We start from the raw sequence: 27,625 nt of genomic DNA on the forward strand, positions 1-27,625 counted from the left end.
AGGAGGACTTCAAGAGTTCTTTGTCATTTTTGAAATGCAGTAATTCTTACAACTGCTGGAAAAATCGGTTTCCTAAATTTTTATCTCCATTTTTCAAGTCACATAACTTAGGAAAGTTAAGTGACTTTCCTAAAGCCACACCGTGAACCAGGTGATGGAGCAAGGGCTACCAGCTAGAATTTTGATGCCTAGGTAATTGCTTTACATATTAAACTTCCAAATCATATAGCTGCAATTCAGAAAAATACAAACGACAGCTAGTGTCTTTCTCTTTAAGGTATTTTCACACTGAGCAATTCTAATACAAACGCGTGTGCCTTAGTTCCTCCCATAGATATTCTGATTTAGTTGATCTGGCTCTGGCTCGAATATAGAGAGTTTGAAAAGCTCCCCTGACGATTCTGATACACCGCCAAGGCTGTTAACCACGCTTTAGGTTAGCAGTGGCCTCTGGGTTTCCCTGCTTCTTTGTGTTTTTGTCAGCTCTCTGCTTCAGTAGTATTAAAAGTTAGACTTGCTGAACATGGGTAGAAAATATTGTGGAAGAGTAGACTTCGGGAAGTCCTACGATGTTGATGAGCCCCTTGAGAGCAGGGTCAGCACCTGCCCTTTCACCGCTGTGTCTGCAACCTGGCGTGTAGAAGGTGCTCAATAGTATTTCATAAATGAATGGATAAATGACAATCTTAGGGGAATCTGGATGGTTTTGTTTTGTTTTGCTTTGTTTTTAGTTTTTTAGGCTTTCCCATATTCACTGAATTTTAAAATAACATGTAATACATATATATATATATATGTACTATATATATATTCAGTACATATATACACAGAAGAAAGACAATAAGCATCCTGAAAATATAAAATGAAATCTCAGTGTGGAATAGATACCCAGCCTGAGGTATATGTGGATGTGCTGTTGGCAGGTGGGCCCAAGGGCACAGGAAGCCACGCTCCCTGCTCTGAGTTACAGAGCGACAGGGGGCAGTGCCAAGCTTCAGACAACAACCCTGGTCATTACCTTCTCCTATTACCAAGTATTTATTGAGCCTTTATGATGTACCAGTGTGTTCTGGGCACTGCTGGGCATAGAAACTTGCATTATGCATTTTATAATATATAATGCGTCTTAATTTGCTTTGTTCAGTGTTTGTGAAACACTTATGTGCAGCCATTGTGTCTTTCCAATGTGCTGGTGATGGAGATGTAGTGCTGATATCACAGATAAGGGAGCTAAGGCTCGAAGAGGTGAAGTTTTCCCCTGAGCTTCAGAAGCACCAGGATTCTCTATAGACTGTTTTCAGCTACATTCCCAGCTCCCAGACAGTATCATGATGAGTGTGTGAATGAGAGAGAGAGCTGAGGCTCACACTCGGATCGACTCCAAGTCCAGTGGCCATAGTACAGCGTTCCCAGTGGGGAAGGAAGGAGGAGTCCCACATCAGAATAGAGGGAAAGTATCCATAGAAAGAAGAGACAGTAAGGAAGGGATGAGTTGTAGTGAAAAGCTCAGAGACTTGGGGAGGAAGTAGGGCTTATGGGTGCAGCATATCAGCATGACATTTGGAGGTAGCATGCCTGTGGTCAAGGCCTGGCTCCTTTATCGAGTTATGTGATCAGGAACATGTCAGTACATCTCTCTGCGCCTTGATTTTCTCATCTTTAATGTGGGGCCAATAATATTCCCAACCTCCTAAGAGTGTTGTGTAGCTTGATGGCAGTAATGTACACAAACATAGCTCGTAAACTCTAAAGAGCTATATAAATGCTACTTATTTTATAATCACTGGTACTTTGGGTTTGGTGCATGAAAGGGTCCCTGGAGATCATGACATTTCAGGTTCTCTTTTTACCTTTTTAAACACAAGCCATGACTCATCTTCATCTTTTGGAAACACCTCAGCATATATGCACTGAGTACTTAAAAGTTAGGAGATTATGGAATTAGGGTTGTACTTAAATTCCTGGCACAAAGTAATGTCACTTTTTAAAGCGTGAATTCGATCCTTTGCCCTGTTCAAAGTTGTCAGAGCATTGGCTGTGTTTATTCTCCTGCAGTGAAATGTAAGTAGTATGAAATTGAAACCTACTGAAATTTCAAAACATCTTTGTTTATTCTTGAATATCAGCCATGCTTGTATTTATAACAAACAATGATTAATCCTGATCATTGAAGTGTAACTAGCACCTTAATGAGTGAATATATTTTGTTTTTTCCTTCTTCTTGTCATTTGGTAGTTTTTACTCCAGTGAAGAAATAGAATCTGCTTAGAAGGTGGGAAGGAGGAGAGGGATGGCACAGTGGGAAGAGCCAGGCTCTTCTGGCTTGGAGCCAAAGACTTGGATTCAAGTCCCAGTTTTGTCACTTGCTGCCTGTGTGACTTTGAGAAAATCACTTAACTGCTCTGAGCTGCAGTTTGTTCATCTGAAGAAAAGATGGGACTATTAATACATACGTAACAATGTCATTATGGGGATTAAAGGACATCTATACCTGAAGTTTCTTTAATTATTAGGAAAGTTTATTGTGCTATCAGTCAAGGTGATTTCCACTAACGTCATTGCAAACAGTAACTGGGATACAAGAGTTAGAGGCTACTCAAAATAACATTTACCTTCTTTTCCCCTTTGTTTTGTAGGTAGTTCTTCATTTGCCAGCAAACCCACCACACCAACTGGATTGGGTGGAGGATTTCCACCTCTCAGCTCGCCACAGAAAGCTTCTCCCCAGCCTATGGCTGGAGGGTGGCAGCAGGCAGGTGGCTACAACTGGCAGCAGACACAGTCGAAGCCACAACCTAGCATGCCACACTCCTCTCCCCAGAACCGACCCAACTACAACGTGAGCTTCTCAGCGATGCCTGGGGGCCAGAATGAACGTGGGAAAGGATCAACTAATTTGGGTAAGGATGATAGTATGGAGCCTGGCTATCAGGTGGCCTGTGTTTTCATTCTGTCTGTCTGTCTGTATGTATGTATGTGTGAAGGAGACAAGAAACAATTCCAGTAGTTTCTGAGGCAATCTTACAGTTGTAGTGACACAGCATGGTCACTGCCTCCAACTCTGTGCCTACACCACCTGGGTTTACCATACTGTTAACACTTATCACATCATTTTCTGACTGTTAGCGGACTTATCTGTCTGTCCACATTAAGACCAGCTGGAGGGCAGGCGCTGTGTCTTTTTTTGCCATGTTATCATAGGCACAAAACATAGTGCTTGGCACGTGATTAGAACTGAATGAATATTGAGGGGATGTGAGTGGAGGGGTGGTTGGATCTTTAAGCTGGCATTCCTTTGGAAGAGGGGGTAGAAGAGAAAGGTTGGGAGCCCTTTAAGCACTGTGTTCACATTTTCCCTTGGGTGCTGAGTAGAGGAGGGTATATGTCCTGGACATTTGGTCTTTCTTATGCTCTGGTTGGTGGATGTTCCTGAGATCATTGGGTTTCCTGTGATGGTTATTCCTCTCTTCTGAGAAGAAAGTTAAAAGAACATAAAATGGGCCCGCAGCTAAGGTTGGAGGGTCCTCTGGATGGCATTCATTTTTTGTTAATGGGATTCTTGATGAGTAAAAAGCAGTGTGTTTTTCCTAGCAGGAATGGTTAAATTTGACTTTGTTAAAAGGCCTGTTATGATATATATTACATTCCAGTTGAATTGATCATTCCCAAGAATGAAATGTGTAGGGATATGATGAGGAAACAGGCCTTTCTTTGGAATATGGAAAAGAAAATTCTACACTTCCTAGTAGCAATAACTATGATTTATTGAGTGTTTACTGTCTGTATGCCAAGTGCTATTCTAAGCAGTTTTCATGGATTATTTCATATATTCTTCAAAACCACCCCCATGTTGTAGGTGAAGAATCTATGACAGAGATGGATAAAGTAATGTCCTAAATTCCTACAGCTTGTATGTGACAGAGCCAAGATATGAACCCAGGCCATCGGGCTCCAGACCCCTTGCAGGCAGTCGGGCTCCAGACCCCTTGCTCTTAACCACCGCAGTGCCTTCTGGCTATGACACAGCCTTCTCACAATACTAACGTGATAGGGACTCTTTTGTGGGGAACGTGTAACATCGTGTTGTTCTTTGGCTAGCAGTGGATATTCCTTGGATAATTGCATAGAGTCTTGTGGCTTCCTTTCCATTTTTATTTTGAGTAGGTGTATGGTGAGTGTCTTCAATCAGCAAATACTGATGGAGCATCTTCAATGTAGAATACGTTGGGGACACAGCAGTGAACAAGACAGACAAAACCACTAGTCTCAGAGCACTTCCGTTTTAGTGTGTGCAGGTGCCAGTGTGTGTACAGAGTACCTACCAGTATAGAGATGACAAATGGGTTTCAGTTCAGACACCAACTCTGGTTGATGGACATTGACGGCATGGACTGGTGTGTTGTGGTTTTGTTTGAATTTAACAAACATTTAAATAGCCAGGTGCTGTTATAAGCACTATAAAATGTTAACCTCAATTCTCACAACAACTCTATGAAGTAAGTAGTAGTAACACTGTCCCCATTTACACATGAGGTGATCAAAGCATGGACGTGATGAGTAACTTGCCCTGAGGTCACATTGCTAATAAGTGGCAGAGCTGGAACTCAAACATAGGGAGTCTGTCTCCAGAGTCTCTGCTATTCGCCACCATGCGAGGCTGCCTTTCCAAGCAGATTGAGAAAGATCGTGAGGCCACAACCACACTTGGAGAAGAAGACCACTATGATGGACTAAAATTGTCAGCTGAGTGTAGGAAGAAAAGCGATGGCATTAGTTGTATGAGTGGGACAGGGGGTGGGGACAATCATGAGTGTCCTTATCTATAAATAGATGGTACAGTGGAAATGGAATTGGATTTAGTCTAAATGGAATTATGGAATTGGATCTAGCCTCACGTCCCAGCTTTGCCATGGACATGGTATATGGTCCTGGACAGAGCTCTTAAGTTCTCCAGACTTCATTTTTCTCGCCTAGAAAATGGGCATGGCAGTCTCATACCCATGCAAGGTAAGTGTGAGAATTAAGGAGAGTAATGCATGCGAAAGCACCTTGAAGACTTGAAGTGTTGTGAGACAATGGTATGATTTATGTTTAAGAGTAAAAATTATAATGAGTTTTTAAAAATTGTATTGCAGAAGGGAAACAAAAAGCAGCTGACTTTGAAGATCTACTTTCTAGTCAAGGTTTCAATGCACACAAAGACAAAAAAGGGCCTCGAACAATAGCTGAGATGAGAAAGGAAGAAATGGCGAAGGAGATGGATCCTGAGAAATTAAAGGTGAGTGAGCCCCTGACGCAGTCTGATTATCCTGTATGACAAAGTCATGTGACAAGGTCATGTGTGTGGGTCCATCAGGGTTCCTGTTCTTTGCCTCCTCACTGCTTTTCTCCACTCTTCACCAGAGCAGTTCAGCTTTTATGTTTTGCGTTCTGAACGTCTAGGTAAGATTTGCCTTGGGGCAAAAGAAAGTTTCTCCGTTGGTTTTTTTAAGTTTGTAAACCAGATACTCTAACCACCCTTTATCACAGACGAGGAAATGGGCGTTATTTCATAGATGAGGATGTTGTGTGGACAGGTGGACCCAGATTATCCTGGAAACAAAAAGGACGTCATGCTAATGAGTTGTGTGAGGTAGTGGAAGAGTTTGTAAAGATCAAGAGAATTAGCATGCTCTTCACAGATGGAGAGGTTGAAATCCTACGTGATGAAATACTAAATAAGCTGCCATTATAACAGACTGGAAGATGAGGGTCTAATCTGTTACTGCATTAAAGCATCTTCAGAACTAGGCTAGCATAGCCACTTAATCTTACACGTTTGGGGAAAAAAAAAATACAATACCTTTCCAGACAGCTTTGAACATCGGTTGAGGATGGTCATATTCTTTGGTACTTTCTGAGTGCAATAGAGGGTCCTTTGTTTGCACTTGCTTTTCACTTCACACATCACAGAAGCTTTATATTCCTTCCAAAACCTTTGTGGTCCATCATGATAATTTTTGTTCATATGGCAAACTCTGTCACTTTTCTGTAAAAGAAAGTCATGTATGTCTTTTAAATCATGCTTGGTTGTTTAGTTGGCACAGGGTATGTAGTTGTTTGGGAGAGGAGCCTTCATTAACTGTGACTAAACCATTCATTGGAGAACAAACATGCACTGAGCTCCTGTTAATGTCCTTAGTGCTGACACATTGTTACAATCACTTCAACTTAATCACCTCATTTGTTCAAACTATGAAGATCCGAACTATGAATAGTTTGAATGAATGACTAAATGGATGAATTCAGTTAACAAACCTTTTTTGAGCAGGTCTTTTCTGTGCCAGCCGAGTGACTTGATTTCTGAGATAACAGTATTATCTCAGAAACAGTACCTTTCCTCAGACAGCTCTGCCTCATGGCAGGAAAGGACAGACACACAGACAGTTACAATAAAGTGGGGCACATAGTATGATAGAAATATGTTTAAGGGAGTAGCCCAGAGAAATGTATTCTTTTTTTTCCCAAGGGATATTTATTTAGTGTCTCTGTGCCCTGTGTAGCACCAGACAGAGGCAGATAGCACAGATCAAAATAGACATGGTATGTGTCCCCACGGAGTTGGTACTTTAGGAGTAAGAGAGGAAGGAATTCAAACTCTCAAAGGTGAACAGTATAAAATTCCTGAGCAGGCTTTTGAAGGATGATGAAAAGTGAATCAGAAAGAAAAGGCAGAAAGCGGAGATGGGAGAACATTCCAGGTAGAGGAAACAGCTTGGAGTTCCCAGGGAGCCCCAGGTACTTTGAAGCTGTTGGAGTGGGAGGGGTTTCCAGAGCCCAAGTGGAGACCGTCTAGACCCGAAAGCATTTGAACTTCTTAATTCCCCTGTGTTTGCAGATTCTGGAATGGATTGAAGGCAAAGAGAGAAATATCAGAGCACTTCTGTCCACCATGCACACTGTGCTGTGGGCTGGGGAGACCAAGTGGAAACCAGTGGGCATGGCAGACCTGGTGACACCAGAGCAGGTGAAGAAGGTGTACAGGAAGGCGGTACTGGTGGTACATCCAGATAAAGTAAGTAGAACCTACCCTATCGTCCCACCCGTCTGGTCCTTGATTTATTAGTTGATCGACATACATTCAAACAGCATACTTTCAATTTGCTGGTGATTAGCCTATTCATATGATAAAATACAGTCCATGGGCTAACATCGAGTATTTTAACAAATAGTTACACTTTATAAAATGGGTGAAAAAATATCAAACTATATATTACAAATAACGGAATGGGGGCTTTGCTTAGAGAGGTAGGTGTAAGATTCACCACCAAATAATTTTCAGGGTCTCCAAGAACTTAACTATTTTTAGAAATGGGAAAGTAGGAGCTTAGAAATATACAATCAATTGGAGATAGACGGTCATGAACCCTTGTCATTTGATAGATACTTGTGGAGACTGGAGAAGAATCTTTTGCTGCCCAACAAGTTGTCCGTTGTCTACTCATTGACTGATTATTACTACCATATGTGAATTTCTAGGGGGTGGGCATTCTGGGGAGGTCATAGTAATTCGGGTCACATAGACTGGGCTGTAAAAAGAGAAATAGCCTAATAGAAAAACATTTCAATAATTTAGAGCCCACATATTAGCAGTGGAAGATTTAATATAAATAAATAAAATTTTATCTGTGGTATCTAATGCATATTTTGTTTTATCTATAGGCTACTGGGCAACCCTATGAACAGTATGCAAAGATGATTTTCATGGAGCTCAATGATGCCTGGTCTGAATTTGAAAATCAAGGCCAAAAGCCCTTGTATTAATTCATGAGCTTTTCCGTCTCTGCTACAGACCTGTGCTAATGCTTAGTGTATGTCACAATTCTGAGATTTTTACAGATGAACCAAAAACTCCAGTAACATGTATCCAGTACTAAACTGTTACATTACTTGTGAATTAATTCCTCATTGATAAGCAGTGTAGATGTTTGTTTTCTTGAGTCCCCACCATAAAAGTTCCAAAGCAGGAGAGGAACTTTTAGTCAAATGCCCTTGCGGAGTTACAACATTCCAGCCTGCCCTTTGGGAGCCTACTCAGCATATTGTGGGGAAATGGAAAATAGGCCACCAGAAGCAAAACACCCATTTCATTGTCTGGGAATAGGATTAATGAGCAAAAGTTATGATAATAAGATTAAATGATAGATTTTAACTAATGGTTTTTAGATTTTCTTGGAAAGATGTAATTTGAGCAACAGCTTTATATAGACTCTAGGAACACAACCACCAAGTTTTTTTTTTTTTTAATTAATAGAAATTTACTATGGTCTATAGCATAGTATTGTACATTCTTTTGGTCAAGAGGACTTGCACAAGAACTTGCACAAGAACTTGAATTATGAAAGTGATTATATTGCAATCCAGTGATTACCACCAACTCTTTCTGGATAAGCTGAAAATCAGTGAAAATGCTGGCTAAAGAAAATAGGGACTCTGAAGATGCAGAAATCTTCATTTCTGGTCAGAAAGTGGGGCTGCTACCTTCCTTTCCCTTTAGAAAACTGGTTGCTTAATTAAAAAGTCTTAATAACATATGCTGTGTGATCTGAGAGAAACTTCTAATTTTGCCATAAAACTTAATGCTCTTCCTTTTGCTTAGCCAAGAAAATGTTCTTACCTTGTTGTAAAGCAGTGTGGCGCATTCACAAGTTACCAGGACCAATATCTAGTACGGACTCAGTGTCCTCTAGGTTTGCAAGTGGTTTCCAGTGGGGTTTATCGTTTTAAAAGTTTTTGGGGATCCACGGGGCCATCTGTGAAAGCAAAGCAAGAGTGAAACCTTTGCAGACTTCACACTGGTCAGCTGAGTTTTTTGGCTGTTTCTGATTTTAAGGGATAAGCAATTGTTATCCCGTGACTTTAGTAGATCTTTTTCGGTGCACATACACATGTGCTTAGTATATATATATATGCAAAGCAGACTGGCAAAAAGATTTCCATGCTAATTTTAAAAGGTTCATGCTCAATATTGTGAAAAGCTTTCAACAATTGTTTTTCAAAGACAATCATTTTTGTTTCTGTTTTAATTTTCTTGTGGCAAACTGTACTGGAAAAGCAGCATGTCAAAGATGCTTTATGTTCTATAGAGAACTCTCTTTTTCTTTTTCTTTTTTTTTTTTTTTTTTGGTTAAAAGAGTTCATTTTTTACTTTACCTTTTACTGACAATGTGAACTTGCAAAAAACAAAAAAATGTTCTTTTTAAATATACAGCTGTAAACTGTCCAAGATAACCATAACAAACTAGTTGTTATTTATTAACGTATTATAAAATAATGTTTGATCCAGTATGTGCTTGTCTTATTTAAAATTGGAATGTGAGACATGTTGCTGTGACCTGTTTTTTTTTTCTCATTCACATTTGTAGATATTGTGTGAACTACAGTATATAATGATAATAATTAAAAGGATATTATGTGAATGTCACGTGCATTTTGAAATGATAGAACTATATTAGCTTTGTATCATGTTTGGATAATTCACCAATATTCACAGTTTAAAACATCATTAAACATTTTGTAATTAGCAATGAGAAAAAAATCTTACTTAAATTTGGGTTCTCCACCTCTTTCCGGATACATTATAACTCTGGATCCCTGTTTATCTCAAAACCCTTAACATGTGCAGACCAACAGGTTTTTGCATTCCTTTTAAATATCTGGTTGTGACAGAACTTCTTGTTGATCAGATTCACCATTTCATTCATATTTATTGTAATATATTTTTGTTTTGTAAATATGTTACACACAACAAAATGTGATTGGTCTAAAATATTTGTAATGTATATTAAAAGGCTCAAAAATATTTGTAGAAACCTAAGTTATTTTGGCACTCATAGCAATGTAATAACAAACTTGAATTGCACCTTTCCACATGATTCACATTTAAGAAAAGTTATGGGGAAAGAACATGAAAAGCATCTAATACATTTGTACCAAAATGTAATCTGACAGGAGTTCTGAATTTATACTCTGACCACCCTCTCTGCCACCCTTGCCTCCATGACTACACACACTTTGATCATGTTACATGAATACTGCATTTCAGAAGGAATCAGCATAGAAATCCTGGTCTCCTAGTTAGAATATTCATGGATTTTTCAAAGCTGCATTTTTATACTGAAGCAGAGGGATTGGTCCGGGGAATCTGGGACTTTGTCATAGAAAACATTTTAGTTCTTTTAGGACAGAAGCAGCATGTTCATTTAGAAGCAGAGGTTGCAAATCAAAATCATTTGAACCATTCCTGTACTGTCTGTGTCTGCAAGTTGGATCCTAATGCTGCTGATAAAACACCACTATTTAAGAAATGAACACAAAAATTGAATTCCAGAAATAGTTACAACAGCAATTGTCCAGTTTCTCCACTGGAAACATCTATGGGGAATTTAGATCAAGTAAACAGGTTTTGTTTGTTCTAAAGCTAAACCGTGCTGTTTGGGTATAGTACTGTGTTTTCCCAAAAATAAGGCCTACCCGGACAGTCAACTCTAATGCGTCTTTTGGAGCAAAAATTAATATAGGACCCAGTCTTATTTTACTATAACGTAAGATCCGATCCTATATAATATAATGCCAGGTCTTATATTAATTTTTGCTCCAAAAGACACATTAGAGATGATTGTCCGACTAGGTCTTATTTTCAAGGAAACAGTAGCACAGCATTGGTTTGAGACCAGAAGACTGGGTTGGAATCGGTTTTTCCACTTAAGACTGTCATACTGGGCGAATTTCTTAAAGTTTCTAAGTCTTAATCTTATCACCTGTAAAACAGATAATTCTAACAACAACCCTGCAATGGAGAAATTAGGCATTTGTATATATAAACTGCCTGTTATTAAATGGATAGTCACTAAATAGGAGTTATCGTTACAGTCAATAAGACAAAGTGTATCACTGCAGGTCAGTATGGGAGCTGAATTGTTGTGGGAAGTGGATAATGAGTAGGAAAAGGCAACCAGTTGGCTCTGATTTCTGCCTCCTTGGGCTGACAGAGCTATCTGTGTAAAATGGCAGAGATTTGCACTGTAGGTTCTATAAAGGGAATGGCTGTGTGAAAAGAAGTAGTATTTGAGAGTTAGGAAGGAAAACTACCATTGACTGATTTCAATAGTGTTGCATCATACTTGCATTTAACTTACGCACATCCAACCCCAGTGCAGATGTGATGTCACTGCATCTATCTTTCATGCACAGCCCTAGGTACTATTCTATATATTCATTTTCTCATTTAATTTTCAAGTTCTGAGAGGTAGGTTTTGTAAGTCATACCTCAGGAAATGGAAGCCTGGAGAGGGTTACCCAGAGTTGGTGTTTGAGGCTAGATTTTTTCTGTAGAATAGGGAGAAATGATACTATATATGGTGAACTTCATTAATATTTGTTAATTCAACAAATATTTTGTGTATACTGTAGGATATAAATATGTTTATAAGGAAAAATCGAATAAGTGGATTTGATTGCCCTGTTAAACATAAGGGGCCATTATTTCTAATTACTACAACAGTTTCTGCCTTCCTGGAACTTCAGATCTACTGTGGGGGACAATACAAATGCTAACCATCTGACTTCAGAGGTGAACTGTTTTGGGCTTGATCTCAGCTTCCCTACTCACTAGCTACTCTCTGAGCCTTAGTTTTCTCATCTGTAAAATGGAGATAATAAAATCGAGTTTATAGTGTGAGAGAATTGAATGCAAGGAGAGACTATAAAAATTTATTTGAAGTCACTGTAGTTCTAGGCAGCATGAGGACAGATTCTCAGACATCAAAGTAACACACTGATGGCCAGGTGGGGATAGGGTTCAGCCTCTGAGATTTTACTTTCTGTTTGTGGTGACTCTTATTTTTGAGGAAACATGGAGTGGGTAAGTGGATGAACAATTTTTCGTTGCAGCATCTGGCAAGAGAAAAACAGATGTTCTAAAAAGATGATTAAAGCCTCAGGCAAGATGGCAATTTTTCTCTTTAAAGTGTTTAATAAACTGAAACTGGAAAGGACAGCTGGTGTGGGCAGAAAACTTGTTGGAGACCAATACGGGCTCTGCATTTTTCTGATTCTGGACATTATCCACCTGCAAACACCTCTTTTTCTTTTCACCATCTTTAGTTTCTTCCTGCGAAGCTTAAGGCATTCAAACCAAGCTGTTCCTCTGAAGTAATGTCACTTTTCTCCAAAATTTCCTTTGTGTGGGACTGGCCTCAACTTGACATGGAAGCCTCGAGCAAACCTTTATATCTGATTTTCCAGATCCTTGCTGGATGATTGGGAATGGAAGGGGAAATGGGCTGATTTGACTCCATAGGCAATCCACATCGATCAGTGAGAAAAACACCTTAACTTCCTCATGAGAACAGCTTAGCACTAGAGCAAGGGAGCTGAAAAAGACAGGCTTTCGGTGTTTGGGTGAAAGGGAGTACCCCGAGAGCTTTAACAGGTATTAGAATAGGATACTCAAAATAGGGAAGGCAGTTCTCCACTATCTTGAATAGATTGCAGGCAACGGAGTGCAGTGTAATTCTGGATCTCCACGGGTCGGCAGTGAGTCAGGTATTAGCAATACAGTTTTTAATAAGTTCTTTCCATCTGTGAGGAGAAATGAGAGGAGCTAGAAAAACAAACTCACAGGTAGTTAAGCATGTGTTGAGACAATAATACTCTCAGTGTACAGTTTTGAAAAAGTAAACCAAGTGGGGATCCTGAAAGGTGGTGAGAATTTGTGCCTCTCAGGTAGTTAGAACCCGGGTTCCCACGTATCTCAATCTTTCAGTCTTGTTGAAAATTAAGAAAAATGCAATAGGAGAGGGGCAGCACCGTTCCGTGGAGTAGTTCTCGGCTAGAACGAGGGGTAAGTAATCCAACCTCAAAAGAGCTATGTGCATCAGGCAAGTCCTACTCTTTCTGAGCCTCTTTCCTTAAAGGTCGAATGAACCAGATGGTTTTTAAGTTCTCTTCTAGGCTGTTCCTAACAAGACAAAACTCCATTCCCTGGAGGGAAGTAAATACAAAACGGCTGTCTGAGGAGGGCTCAGAACCTAGGAGACGGGATTGCGGCGCAAACGGGATTGCAGGGCAAGCCCAAGAAAGAGGACCAGTAGGCAGGATGATAGAGCTCTGCGAGTGGGGGCGGAGCTATGGGCGGGCTGGGACGCGGCCGTGCGTGTCGGGGGCGGGGCTCCGAGTGGCGGGGCGGGGCTTGGGGCCGACAGGGCCGGGGCTCCGAGTGCAGGGGGCTGATCGGCACCCGCAGGGGCGGGGCACCGTGTGGGCGGTGTGGGGAAGATGGGGCGTGGCAGGGGCGGGGCTCTGAGTGGCTGGGGCGGGCTCGGGACCCACGGTACAGTCCTGGGTGGGGGCCAGGGCTGTGGCAGGAAGCCGGAAGCAGCCGCGGCCCCAGCTCGGGAGACATGGCGGGCATTAAAGGTATATCGGTGGTCCCCGGCTCGCTAGTCCTGCGGTGGGGGTCGCCACCTTCTCCCCGGGCTAAGCTTGGAGCTGCGCTTTCAGCGCGTGGGCGACGAGCGGCCTTCCCCCAGACTCGCCACGCGTCCCGCCCCTCCAGTGGGAATGCGCTCTCGCGTTCCCTTCGCCCCTTGGGATGCGGGTGGAGGGGTGTTTGGGGAGCCTTTTTGTTCTTTTTGCAAGGCCACTGGCCTTCACACTCGCCTAGCACTCCGGGACCCTCCAGGCGGACCCCTCTCCAGGAACGATGGCTGCTTGGGAGACCTGGGCCAGCCCCCGGAGCATCATCTCGACTCCTCCTCAATTCCTCGCGGCGTTCTCCCCCCGCCCCACTTCTTGCCGAGTTTTTAACAAGGTTCCCACTTCCTGACATGTCCACCCTGAGGCCTCTCCTTTCTTGTCCTGCCACTCCGCAGTTTCCCATTGCTTCCAGAGAAGCCATTGTCTCCAGTGTTCTAGGCTTTGAGGCACTTAATCCTCTTGTTCGTGATGATTTTTCCAATTGGGCAGAGTTGACTGCAGGCGGGTGTCAAAAGAAAGCGCCCAGAAATGCTGTATTTGTCATAACTGTGGAGGGTAGATTAGGTGGAATTTTATCGCAACTTTCATGTATGGACAGACAGTGGTGTTTTGCAGTATGTAGATTTGGAATGGTGCAGTTGATAAAAAGGGGGTATCAAGAACACCACTTCCCTTATCTGTATTCCGTCAGAGGAATGGAGAATGACTGGTGGGAGAGGTTATTGGAAGGCTTCCTGTTATTTTGGGAGGAAACCATTGGATTTCTATCTTTTGAAAAGAGTAGCGTAACTTGTGTCTCTCCTCTTTGGAATGCCTGTCCTCTTCGAAATTTGAACCCAAAGCTCTTCCTTCTCCTGTTCGTCAACCTGCTATAAACATGTATACAGTATATTTACACACATGTATGTAATTATGAAATTTACTTGAGTGTGTGAGCCTTTAGCCACAGACTCATTTTATCATGATTTCTGGCTGACTTTTATATTCAACATCAGGTTAATAAACATAATTTACTTGGACAGTGCCCAGTGTGTAATATCGCCATTTGAAGCCAATGCAGGAAACAGCTGACAAGTAGGATCTCAGTATTGGACTGTGTTCAGCCATGTCCAGAAACTATGAAATAATGATGTTTATGTGTACATGTGTTAGAAATTGTGATGTAGTAAAAAGCAAGTTAGGCTATGAAGTAGAAAAGCACTAAGGGAAAGAAGCATTTTGCAGATAATTCAACTTGTGTTGAGAGACTACTATCTGCCTGAGACTAGGGATAAACATAAATGCAAAGTTACTGCTGGGTGACAGAGTTGGAAATAATTACTATGTAAGTGTCTAAGTTGTGCTCAGATATAGTGAGAGCACAAAGATGGTGTGGGTTGCATTGTGTGCCCCAAATAGATATGTTCTAATTCCCCAGTACCTGTCAATGTGACCTTATCTGAAAATAGGGTCTTGGCAGATGTAATCAAGTTAGGACGATGTTGAATTAGCATGGGCCCTAACCCAATGACTAGTGTCCTTATGAGAAAAGGACATGGAGACATACAGGGAGAACATATAAAGACAGAGGCATAAAGGACAGTGATGCAGCTGCAAGGCAAAGAGCACCAAAGATTGCCAGCAACCACCTGGAGTTAGGAAGAGGACAGGAAGGAATTTTTTCCTTCGAGTCTCCAGAGCGAGCATGGCCTTTCTGACACCTGGATTTCAGACATCAAACCTCCAGAACTGTGGGAAAATACATTTCTGTTGTTCTAAGCCACCCAGTTGATGGTATGTTGTTAATAGCAGCCCTATTAACTTAATGCAGATGGGATCACTTAACCCCTCTCCAGAAAGTAAGAGGACCATTTCTCCACAAGAGGCAATCCTTGCATTGAAGCTGAAAGGATCAATAAGGCTTCACCTACTAGGATGAGGGAAGGGCAGAGTTTATTCCAAATGGAGAGAAGAGCATGTAACATAGGGCAGGGGGCATGAAAGAGCACACTGTCCTCTCCAGGAGCTTCAGCCATGTTAGTAAGACTGAAACTTAGTGGGAGAATGGCGAAGTTTGAAGCTGGAAAGGCACTGAGGCTCAGACCACGATGCACCTCAAGTGCCAGAACAACTTGTAGGCTGTGAAAGCAACTGCGAAGCAATGACACCAGCTTTATATATTTGAGAGGTCACTGTCTACTGTGTGGAGGGTGGATTGGAAGCGGTGAATAGGGGTAGGTATGAGATGATAAGGGCCTGCACTAGGGCAGTAGCCAAGGGTTGAAGAGAAGAGGGTGGGTGCTTTAGTCCTCAGAGGTGTAACAATTTATCGGGAAGTTCAAGGTACCAGCAGATTCGATGTCTGTTGAGGGCTTACTTCCTGGTTTGTAGATAGCCATCTTCCTGTATCATCACATGGTGGAAGGGGTGAGGGAGCTCTCTGGGGTCTTTTTTTATAATGGCACTAATTCCATTCATGAAGGCTCTGCCCTCATGACCTAATTACTTCCCCAAAGCGTAATACCATCCCATTGGGCATTAGGATTTAACATGAATTTTGTGGGGCACAAGCTTTCAGTCCATAGCAGTGAGGTCTGAGAGATTGAGTCACCTTGACTTGCTAATTTTCTGGAAGGCAGAGTGCCGTGATGGTGTTGGTATTTCAAGATAGAACCTTCAAAGGGAAGAAGTGTGTGTTTGGGAGAAAAAGTTGGGGATGTTTTACACATGTTGAATTTGAGGTCCTCGTTGGCTACTCAGGTGGAGAAATCCAGATTGGAGCTGGAAGTGCAACACCTATGTGGCCGGGCCCTTGTGGTCCTGGGGAGCTGTGGGTTGAACGCAATGTCTCAGCAAGCGTGTAGAGTGAAAAGAGATGAAATTGAATTCCTGGTCAGCTCCAACTTTAAGAGATGGTAGAGGATGCGATTCCTGAAAAAGGCAAAAAAGGACTGAAAAGAATCAACTGGAAGATACAGTTGTGAACCTAGAGAGACTGCTGTTACAGACCAGAAAGGTCTGCGGTTCTCTGCTTTGAAAGGTGTCCTGGAGGAGGGAGTAATGCAAATGATCAGGCACAGGGAGGGGACAAAGCCAACCAGGAAGAGATCCTCTGTCTTGAAATAATAGGTAAAAGCTTAACTTTGTGTATTTTTCTTTAAAAAGTGACATGCACCAAATGAAAAAAATATATAAATTAAAATTGTCAGTCCTTCCTTGTCCCCTAATATCTTCAAACTTCCAGATGTCTTTAAAAAGCACCTTGACATCTTCCTATAAAACAGTACCCACCCCCAAATCTCCTCTTAATGTAAAAAGAAGCAATGAAAATGCTAATTAGTTTAATCAGTGAGTAATTTTGAATGTTACAGATTTTTTCAGAAGGAAATTTGGGTAATATAGTGTCCTATGCTTCTGATTTATATCTCTATCAAAGAACATTGTGAAAATGAGCATCGATTAACATTTACTTATTAAGCCCCTTTTTTTGTCAAGCACTTTACATAGATTATCTCATTTAATTTCCATAAGCTTCCTCTTAAGGTGGCACCATTATCCCCATTTTACACATGAGAAATCAGATTTAAAGAGGTTCAACGTCTACCCAGGGTCACACAACCAGTCCTTGGCATAGAAGGTTTGAACCCATGTTGGTGACTCAGAGCTGAAAATTTTTAAACAACTCTGATATTCTGTTTCTCACTTAGCAGCATAAGGACAGATATGTTCCTATCTCCTCAGAGACTAATGCCCTACAGATGCTGGAAATAAATATTTTATTCAGTAATTGAGAATCATTTTCTGTGAAGATAGTCTCCAAATACTTGAAGTTTGGGGAGTCAAAAATGATCAAAGGGTATACATTACAGGGAGGCAGTTTTGCATATAATTTAAGGAAAGAGGTTTTTCAATCTTCAGAAACTGTCAGAATGAAATGACAGTTTCTGCTTCAGGCAGTGGTGAGTTTCCCTTCACTGGATTTGTGGTAGACTGGCTGGCTGGCTGCTTATGACAAATATAGAGAGAATTCATACATTAGATATGGGTTGAGTACTGGAAATGCTGAGACCTTTCTCCACCTAAAAAATTTAAAATTGGTGGACAGAAGCAGTGATCTGCTAATCAAATGTATTATCAACTAATGAAATAAGTAAATTACATTTGCTTAAATTTGGGATCTTTTATTCTTTTAATCAAAATTTTTATTGAGATAAAATTCACATACCATGGAATTAACCTTTTAAAGTGTTAAAGTCTGTGGTTTTTAGTATATTCATAAACTTGTGCAACCATCGCTACTATCAAATTCCAGAATATTTCTTTACCTCTAAGAGAAACTCTGTACCCTTAGTGGTTGTTCCCCATTCCTCTCCTCCTTCCCCAGCCCCTGGCAACCACTGATATGGAACCTCTAACTCTTGGTTTTATTTTTCACAGCTCTTGTGTTATTATCCTTCAGTGGGGCTATTGGACTGACTTTTCTTATGCTGGGATGTGCTTTAGAGGATTATGGGTAAGTTACTGGACAAACACTGTTCTTTTTGTATCTTTGTCACTATTTTGTGTGTGTGTGTTTGTGTGTCATGGGTGTTAGAGAGTTTGGTGGATTTAACACTAAGCTCTAACCAATGAGTTAGAGAAGCCCAAATTATGAACCTAATCCCTTCATGGGTCAGCTGTACTTGTACAGAGAAAAGCTCTTTTAAAAATTGATGTCTTCATTTAATAAGCATTTCTTGAACACCTACTCTGGATCAGCTGAAGCTACAAGAAGGAAGACACACAGTGCTGTCCTCAAGGAGCTCACAGTTCTAGTTGTGAATGAGAGACAGGTAAACAATCCAATTAGTAAGGTAACAGCTATAGTGGAGATATGTGCAAAGTACAGTGAGAGTGTTGAGAAAGTCCATCAGAATTTCCCTGGGAGATCCGGGGAGGGCTGTATAGAAGTTTTCTTTAAGCTGAGACTTGGTGGATAAATAAGAGTTTATCAGTCTGGTGAGTTGGGGAGGGCATTTCAGGCAGAGGGAACATTCAACAAATTTCTTTAAGTTAATTTTAATGCCATCTGGAGGTGGTAAATTATCTCATATTTATAACGTACATATATAGACACACATAGACAGACACAAACAGACCTTTTGATCATGAGAAAAACTCACTAGTTTATAAAAGAACAGTTGAATCCAATTTTTGTTTTGGAGGCATTTACAATTTATATTGTCAATGTAAGAAATGTCCAGATCTTAGAGAATATTTATAAGAGTTTATTTGAACCCAAACTGATAACAGTTGCTGGGAAACAAGAACTCAAATACTTTGGAGAATGACAATTTTGCAGTTTCTTTTATGTGTTTGAAATTAAGGAGGGAATGTAAGGAAGATTACATGAAGGCAGGAGAAAGCAAAGCGGGAACTGGATTACAGGACAGTTAACAAGATTATGTGCTTTCTTGAGGGTGGTTATGCTTATTTCAAGGGTATGTTAACCTAGAGCACAGAAAAATGGACAGGACTTGCTTAAGGTAACAATAAACTTTTCACTAAAGAAATTATATGCCTAGGGTCTGACTACCCACCATGACCTGCCCACGTAGGAATTTATGATCATATCACCCTGTGAGGTTACTTTCCGTAGAACCCCTTTCTCATCCATAATATCTAGCATTGACAAGTCAAGTTCCAAATGACCTTCCCACATTTAAAATAAGGACAGCTGTTTTCAATATTTCAGAGAATTGGTTTGCCACCTAAATGACATTATAGGTTGATCCATTTATCTAAATCCTCTTTTTCAGGCATCAAAAAAACAGTTAAATACACTTTCTATTCATTCTGCTGTAAGTTTATGGTTGTGGGTATGTCAGGTAACAGCTGAGTCTATTCCACACCTCTTCTCCAATCTGTATCTGTTTCCTCACTGGTACAATAAGGGCTTTGACCTACAGAATCTCTAAAAGCCCCATCCAACAATATTGTTTGGTGATTCTTGAAATACACCGTAATTCCTCTAATTTAAAATTAGGAGTCCAAACTCAGTGTTTCTGTCCTGAGTCTCTTCATGAAGGGCACTTTCCTTTCTTGCTTTTTGGTTAACCTTCCTGCCCTCTTAGATGTATGCTGAAATGGGAAGCTTTCATTATGGTGGGGCTTCACCCCAACTCCTGCTCAGAGGTTCTGGCTATCTGGTGGATCTGTGTTATCAAGGCATTGGGGTGATATGCATTATTGTGTGTGTATATAAAAATGGGTGGAGACTATGCCTTTACCCCCCTGTCAGGGAATGAAACATAATAAATGTCTAACTGATGGAGAAAAATATTTTTAAAGCTTTTATAGAGAAAATGTAGTTGGAAATAGAAAAAATGTAGTTGGAAAGCAGATGGTAATTTTTAATAAATGCAAAACATTGAAATTTGAGAAGAAAATAGCTTTTTTTTGCATTACAGAGTTATTGTGAGCCCTTGTAATAAAGATTAGAATGTATGTAAAGTTTTCACTAATACGCGTATGTATTTTCATGTCTTCCAAACTTAAAATCCATTTATTATTTTGTTCATTCAGTAATATTAATGAAGCACCTCATTATAGGCCCTGGAGATACATGGTGATTGATTAAGACAGATCAGATCCCTGTTCTCACAAACAAGGAAATGTCAGATGGGAATAGGTGCTAAACAGAAAGTTCAGAGGGTGATGTGCTCAAGGGTGACTCGAGGCATTTAAAATGAATGGTCAGGATAAACTGCTCTTAGGAGGAGACCTCTCAGCTTATACTGTGTGATGAGAGGAGCCAGCCAATGAGGAGATCAGGGGATGGAGTATTCTAAGCAGGATGGGCTAAGTGTGTTTAAGGAACCTGAAAGAAAGCTGATGTGACTATAGATTAAGTGAATGCAGGGAAGATGGCACAACATGAAAGAAATGTTAACCAGATCATGTAAGACTTTGTAGACTAGGGCAAGGAACCTGGGTTTTATTCTAATCCACTGAAATGTTTCCAACATGCAGACACTCAAAACAGCTTTATTGAATTAGCATGTGCAGCACACTGAACTAAGTTCTATAGGGAAAGCAAAGATGTCTAAGTGAAGCTTCTGTCCTTAAATTACAGCTCAGTAATAACAGAAAATAAAGGTTCTAGTTTATACATCGTGTAGTTGTTTCTGACCACAGTGTCAGCTATCTACCTCTTAAGGGACTGGTCATTTTTAAATATCAGTACTTCTTATCTGCTAGCATCAGCTTATGTGCTAGTATTGACAGTTGACTAAGTAGTTTTTGACCTAGACATGTAAAATAATATTAACTTTAAAACAGTAGACTGTCTTAACTGTAACTTTTCTTTTTGCATTTCTTCTGGATCCAACCGACAGTGTCTACTGGCCCTTGTTCGTCTTGATATTTCACGCCATCTCTCCCATTCCCCATTTCATTGCCAAAAGAGTGACGTATGACTCTGATGCGACGAGCAGTGCCTGTCGGGAACTGGCATATTTTTTCACCACTGGAATTGTTGTTTCTGCCTTTGGATTTCCTGTTATTCTTGCTCGTGTGGCTGTGGTAAGTTTTGTTCTCTATTGTTTTGCCCAGTAGTCGCTGAGTTTACTTCCAAGGCCTGTGTCTGGAACCACAGTTTCATTTTCATTTCTTAGACTTAGTACTCAAATCAGAGGTTGTTTTCAGTTTCTCTAGTGCACATTTTAGGTCTACCTATCAATATCTTGGCCATGTTTTCAGAATGCTTTCTTTGTTTCTCTGGCAACGTTTAGCCAGACCAAGTGATTTCTTGTTTTTTCTGCTTTAAGCTATTTTTTTGAATTGTTCTCAAATCCTTGCCTCTTATCCTAGGGCAATCCACAGAGACTACAATAGCAATACTTTTCAAGTTCCAAAATGAACATCTAAATGGCTCCTGATCACCCAATTCCAATGTGCATGTGTTGGGGGTGGGGGGGGGAGTTTCCCCTACACCACCACCGAGAACTGTCTACCCAGAGACAGCCTCAAGTTAAGGTCTCAGTCCCACAAGACTGCTCTCCGTCTCAGGTACCACTCGAAAGTCCAGGTTGTTACCTGTGCTTCTGACCGACTAGCTATAGATCAGAGCTTCCCATGACCTTCTCCTTGGGTTTGATTGATTTGCTCGCAGAACTCAGGAAACTGGTTTATTCACTAGACCACCAGTTTAGTGTCAAAGGATATGACTCAGGAACAGCCAGATGGAAGAGATGCCTATAGGCTAAGTTATGGGGAAAGGGTACTAAGCTTCCATGTCCTCTCCGAACGCACCACCCTCCCCAAATCACAAAATCACCAACCCAGTGTTCTCCAAATCCCATCCTTTTGGGTTTTTTTGGAGGCTTCATTACGTAGGCATGATTGATCAAATCATTGGCAGGTGTCTCATTAACATAACAAAGGTAACCTTTATCCTTCTGGTCACTTATGGAATTTCAAGTGTTTTAGGAGCTCTGTGCCAAAAAGGAGAGGAAGATCAAATATGCATTTCACAACAGGCATATGTTGAGGGGCAACTGTTAACTACTAGAAGATACAATGAGTAAGATGACATCTTCATATCCAATATAAAAATTTTCCTTTTGTCTCCAAAACACAAATTCTGGGTATAAATCTTTTCTTTGATGTTCACTGTCTTCCTACTATTTATTTTTATTCCTCCCAATTAACATACTGTTTCAATTTTGTGAAACTCTTATTTGGGGCATTGAATACCAGATATGCACAAGTCTTATTTATCCATTCAGTAGATATCTTTGGAACATATGTTATTAGTAAGACACCAGGAATAAGAGGCAGATACTGTCTCTGCTCCCAAAGAGCACAGAAAGTAGCCTGATGGGTAAGTATAGAATAAATGTACTATGTGTAATAATTAAAACGTGATCAGAATGCCTTCGGAACAACAAGAGAAATTCCAACTGGCATTTGGTGTGGTTTTTGATAAATAGGATTTTGATTAAACTAGAGAAGGCTATTAAATGGAATGGCACCCAAGTGTGAAAAAGCAAAATGTGGAATAAAGAACAGCAGTCCTATATGATGGAGCAAAAAGGAGTGGTTGAGATTGAGGGTAGGAAGGCTGATGACGCCTTCCTTGAAGGGTCTTTAATGTTGTGCCAGTTCGAACTTTTATCTGAATAATGGAGAAATGTTGATGGTTTTTGAATGCAAGATTGTCATGAGCTTATTCTTCTTATGTCTCAGACTAAGTACTTCTTAAGTTTTGCTCTAAAGAGTTCTATTTTCAGCCTTGGATACTGCATCACATTTTATGAAGTGACTTTGATGTGTTCTGTTGGTTAAATTAAAACAAAAAATGCCCACTAGAGGGTGCTGTCATCCCCAACGGTGCCTCTGTAAAATCATCTCCCACACCGAAAAGCTGTTTTCATTTGCATGCAGGTTATTTTTCAGTCTTTTTTTTTTTTTTGTCTGATAGAGAAACAAACCAATCCATAACTCTCCAATTCCTATTTTCATGAAAGAAGGCAATGTGTACTGAACTTTCAGTACCCAATGTTGTAATTGGACTCATTATAATCTGCTGCATGTATTTTACTTAAGGCAATCATTGTGTAGTGAAAACAACTAGAGAAATATGTCTAATGGGGAAAATGTTAAGGATGATACTAGACTTAATTAACAAGTATCATGAAATAATTAGACTAATTACTGAATAGTTCACTGTCTCCTGCCTGTTACATTAAGCCTTTTAGCAGCTTTGTGTAATATTTCATTGGATGTTTCTAATGCAGAAAATAACAGATTTGTAAAGAGCACAATATGAAGAAAGTAAAGATTTAATTTTCTTTTCTTGTGTTTCAGATCAAATGGGGAGCCTGCGGCCTTGTGCTGGCAGGCAATGCAGTCATTTTCCTTACAATTCAAGGTTTTTTCCTTGTATTTGGAAGAGGAGATGATTTTAGCTGGGAGCAGTGGTAGCAGTTTATTCTGATAAAATGCATTTAATTTCTTTAAAATTATACTATATGTATGTGTGTGCACATGTGGCCTTTGACTATGAATTTCAATATGCTGGGTTTTTTTTTAGTTTTTTTTTATAGCTTTATATCATGTTCACATTAAGGAGGATTACATGAGAAAGAGATTAATTATATTCCCAGCAAATAGACCACTCCATTTATTCAATTTGAATTATGTTATTTGGCTGTTTCTATAGTCATGGTGCTCTCAGAAAATATATTAACACAGTCTTGTAGACAGCTGCTCACATATGCAATGCATCTACATCTTCTGCGTGGGGATGTGCTTGGGTAGGACCAGGTCTCAGTTCTGCCCAGGACTTCCAAGACACACTTGTGGCCCAGAGAGGCAGAGGTGGTTCCTTCTTTGTGTGGTGGACCCTTGCTTCTCAAAGTGTGGTCCACAGATAGCATCAACATCTCCTAGGAGCCTATTACAAATGCAGGACCTGAGACCCCAGCCCAGACCCAGTACATTATGATGAAATCGCATAAGAAGTGCTGTCATAGAGGAATAAGCATCACATCGTTTCCTTTTCTTTCCCTTGGCTGAATCACTTAACCTCTCTGGGTGTTAGCTGCCTATTTGTAAAAATTGTTTCATCTCCCCTCATGTTGAGGCCTAGTTCACACTCTTTGTTATTTGTGAAATGTCCCACCTGTAAGATACAGGCTGTTGCTCATATTTCTGAAGTGTTGGCAGTAGATAACAGCTCTGCCTTCTCACTGTCTGAAAGGCAATGGCTGTCTTCACAGTGCTAGGGGAACAGAATAACCCTGGAGCTCCACTGGGGTGCGAGGAGTGGGGAGGCCAGGCTGGAACCAGTTCCTGAGACCCCAGGAGCTGCTTTAGCAGGATGGAGAAGAATAGCTAGGTAATTCTGCTTCATTTCCCTTTATAATCTGACACTTCTGTCCCGCTCCCTTCTCTTTCCACCCCCCGCCCCCCAACACACACACACACACACACACACACACACACACACACACACACACACACACTCCCAGCAGTTCTGATGTTCTGATTTGCTCTTACTCTTTCATGACACTGGCATCTCCTTTCTGTAGACATGGAACCAAGTAAGCAAGCAGAGGGGGAGCTGCTTAATTTTACTTATATGTTGATATGCTTGTCTTTCATGTCCTGTAGCACTTTATATAAAACACTTTAGCTACTTCTAAATGAATCATTAGGATACATGTCATGATGGACCTTGTAATCACAGTTTTTCTAGTTCAACTTTATGTCCAAGACCTGTTGATAAAGGGAGATACGGGAAATAGAACCACTTGATCAGAATATAAGCAATGATCTTAAAGTATTGTTACTATGTGATAAGTGACATACATTCAAAACACTGAACCCTTGAAGTTTGTAATCTGAGTAATTAGCACACTCCTTCATATTCTGGAATGATGCTGGGAACAGGAGAAGATAAAAGTGATACCTGAAAGGACAATAAGCCAAGTTATATTTTGACGTTGTGCATGATTTTTTGTTTTCAATGTTATATGTACATATAGAATTATTAAAGTTGTTCCAATATTTATATTAGACAAATTATATTGACACTTTATGATTTTAACCAGCATTTTTAATTACACTTGCACTTATTGTATTGAAATAAATTGTACTTTTAACACAAAACCAGAGTTTAATTTTAAAAGTCCTCATTCTGATGTAGTCTTACTTAAAAGACAATGAAAAAATGAGAATTTCTTGGTGTTCTAAAATGGGCAGTTTGAGCAATAATCTGTCCTGCAATAGAATAATAGCAATAAGTTTTAAGATCCCATTTTGAATATCTAGTTGGTTTGTAATAGCTCTTGTTTCCTAGAATGGGAATAGTGTTTAATTTATACTATTTTTTGCAAAAAAAAAAAAAAAAAGTCTTTGTTGCTTATACACATTTCAAATAACCAAGGTAGCCTTAATGTGTAGCCTTAAATCTTTGCCTCTTGACTGTATTTTCAGAATAATGTAAAGTAGTTGCATATAGATTATTTGTAGCTATTTCCTATTAATGGAATGATTTGTTGAAGTGGTGGATTTTGGGATTTGCTATGTGTCTGAATACAGAAGACCTTTGTTCTGAAGTGCCTACATTTCACTTAAGTAATAAACGTCAATAGGAAATACTGCTACATATGAAAGTACAATACAAAAGTTGCATCTTGGTGACAAAAATGTTGGACATTTTTTTCCTTTTAAATTTTTATCATTTTCTATATACCATAAAATATATTTGGGAGATTCAAAGCATATTGATTACATTCTCAAGCTGAGATTACACATAAAGAATTGCTTATATGTAAGTAGTCTTATGAAGGTATTATTCTCTATCACATTCCAAACAACTGGCTTATAGGTAGACTTTGAAACACTTTTCTCACAGAAACAATATTATGTATTAGTGACTGAGTCCCCAGGCTAAGCCTTCAGTGGCAGACTAAACCCTAATGTAGCTGACCTACAGTACTCGAGGTACCTGCCTGAGATTTGAGTCTTGGAAACAGGTTAGTGTCAACAGTGGAGGCAGGAAAGTATAAATTTCGACATCTTTTCCAGAGATCAAAGCCTTTCTTAGGTCAGTTTTAGCAGCCCTTTCCATCCCCTAACACCTTGGGGTCCAGATACACTCCTGTGAGGTTTGCTGGCCTCCTCTCCTGACTTGGGAGCCATCCTCTTAGCTTACCCCACCTTCTAAATGAGGTTCTTCATATTCCAAACTCATCCAGCTTTCTACTCTTACCAATCAGTTTTCTTAGCATAGCTGATATCATGTGATAAGAAGAAAGAAATCTGATCCAACTCCTTTCCAGAAAGAATGAATGACTTGGGATCATCTTCCCCAGTACATCTGAAACTCACCCGTCCGTGCATTGTGCAATCATCACACAGCGCTGCCGCCTTATTTTTACAAGGGCGTGCCTCGGCACCCAATGACTTTCACAGAAAATGGCAATGTTCCAAAGTAAAGTGGAAAAAGCATTCCAGCAATTTATAGGAAAGGATGAGACTATCTTAGAACAGGGTAACACTGCCATATCTCTTCCTCAGGGTGAGTTTTCAGCTGGTCCTACTTTTCATAGTTGTTTCTTTTCCTTACGAACCCACAGATTTTTTTTTTTGTATAGTCTCCTCAAGAAATCTTTACCTTTGAGATATCTTCTTGATGAAGACTGAGTGTAGCTGAAATGTTTCATGAATAACATTCCTTATTCTCTCAGGGATGGCTAGAAAAGACAATGTGTTGACAAGGATATGGAAAAAAATGAACCCTTATAAATTGCTGGTGGGAATGTAAAATTGCAATTCCTCGAAAGGTTAAACATTGAGTTACCATATGGCCCACAAATTCCCTTTCTGGGCATAGTCCTAAGAGAGATGAAAACATACATCACACAAAAACTTGTAAACGAATGTTCATAGCAACATTATTCATAATAGCCAAGAAGTGGAAACAATCCAAATGTCCATCAATAATGAATGAAAGAGATGAAGTACTTACTGATACATGTTACAACATGGATGAACCTTGAAAACATTATATTAAGTGAAAAAAAGCCTGTTACAAAAGCCCATATATTGTATAATACCATTTATCTGAAATGTCCAGAATAAACAAATCTATAGAAAGAGTGAATATATGTGTTTTCCAGGGGCTGAGGGAAAGGGAAGTGAGGAATGACAGCTAATGGGTACAGGGTTTCTTTTTGGGATGATGAAAATGTTTGGAATTAGTGGTGGTTGCACAACTCTTAGATATACTAAAAGGCGTTGATCGAACTGTACTCTTTGAAAGTGTAAATTGTGTAGTATGTGTATTTCATCTCAAAAAAACACGAAAAGTAGAAACAACCGAAATGTCTAATGAACTGATACGTGTGGTGCAAACTTATCATGGGTAATGGAAGTGTTCTAGATTGTGGTGATGTTTGCAGAACTCTGTGACTGTACCAGAAACCATTGAATTCTATGCTTTAAATGTGAATTTTATGGTATGCTGATTGATATATCAATAAATCTGCAAAACACAATGAATGGAAGAATGAACTCTCTTTGTCTGAATTACAAGAAAAGTATATCAGTTATTCCAGAATTTGTGGGACAATATCTT

At 40.0% G+C, this 27,625-nt stretch overlaps 2 protein-coding genes across 9 annotated transcripts in view; both read left to right on the top strand.

Moving 5' to 3' along the window:
• DNAJC6 (DnaJ heat shock protein family (Hsp40) member C6) overlaps positions 1-9,841 on the top strand; it is a 131,332-nt gene extending 121,491 nt beyond the window's left edge. For all 8 annotated transcript variants that reach the window (XM_019731705.2, XM_019731704.2, XM_074334864.1 and 5 more), the window contains exons 16-19: positions 2,637-2,900; positions 5,136-5,278; positions 6,878-7,054; positions 7,702-9,841. In XM_019731705.2, the coding sequence (XP_019587264.2) occupies positions 2,637-2,900; positions 5,136-5,278; positions 6,878-7,054; positions 7,702-7,803 (686 nt within the window). In that variant the 3' untranslated portion in view covers positions 7,804-9,841. The remainder of the gene's footprint in view (positions 1-2,636; positions 2,901-5,135; positions 5,279-6,877; positions 7,055-7,701) is intronic.
• A 3,381-nt stretch (positions 9,842-13,222) lies between these two features.
• On the top strand, positions 13,223-27,549 carry LEPROT (leptin receptor overlapping transcript). The gene is made up of 4 exons (XM_019731755.2): positions 13,223-13,458; positions 17,935-18,010; positions 20,874-21,060; positions 23,347-27,549. Exons 1-4 carry the CDS (start codon positions 13,443-13,445, stop codon positions 23,461-23,463), a joined length of 396 nt encoding a protein of 131 aa, XP_019587314.1. The 5' UTR covers positions 13,223-13,442; the 3' UTR covers positions 23,464-27,549.
• The last annotated feature ends 76 nt before the right edge of the window (positions 27,550-27,625 follow it).

The sequence above is a fragment of the Rhinolophus sinicus genome, linkage group LG06 (genome assembly GCF_036562045.2).
Source record: "Rhinolophus sinicus isolate RSC01 linkage group LG06, ASM3656204v1, whole genome shotgun sequence".
NCBI lineage: Eukaryota > Metazoa > Chordata > Mammalia > Chiroptera > Rhinolophidae > Rhinolophus > Rhinolophus sinicus.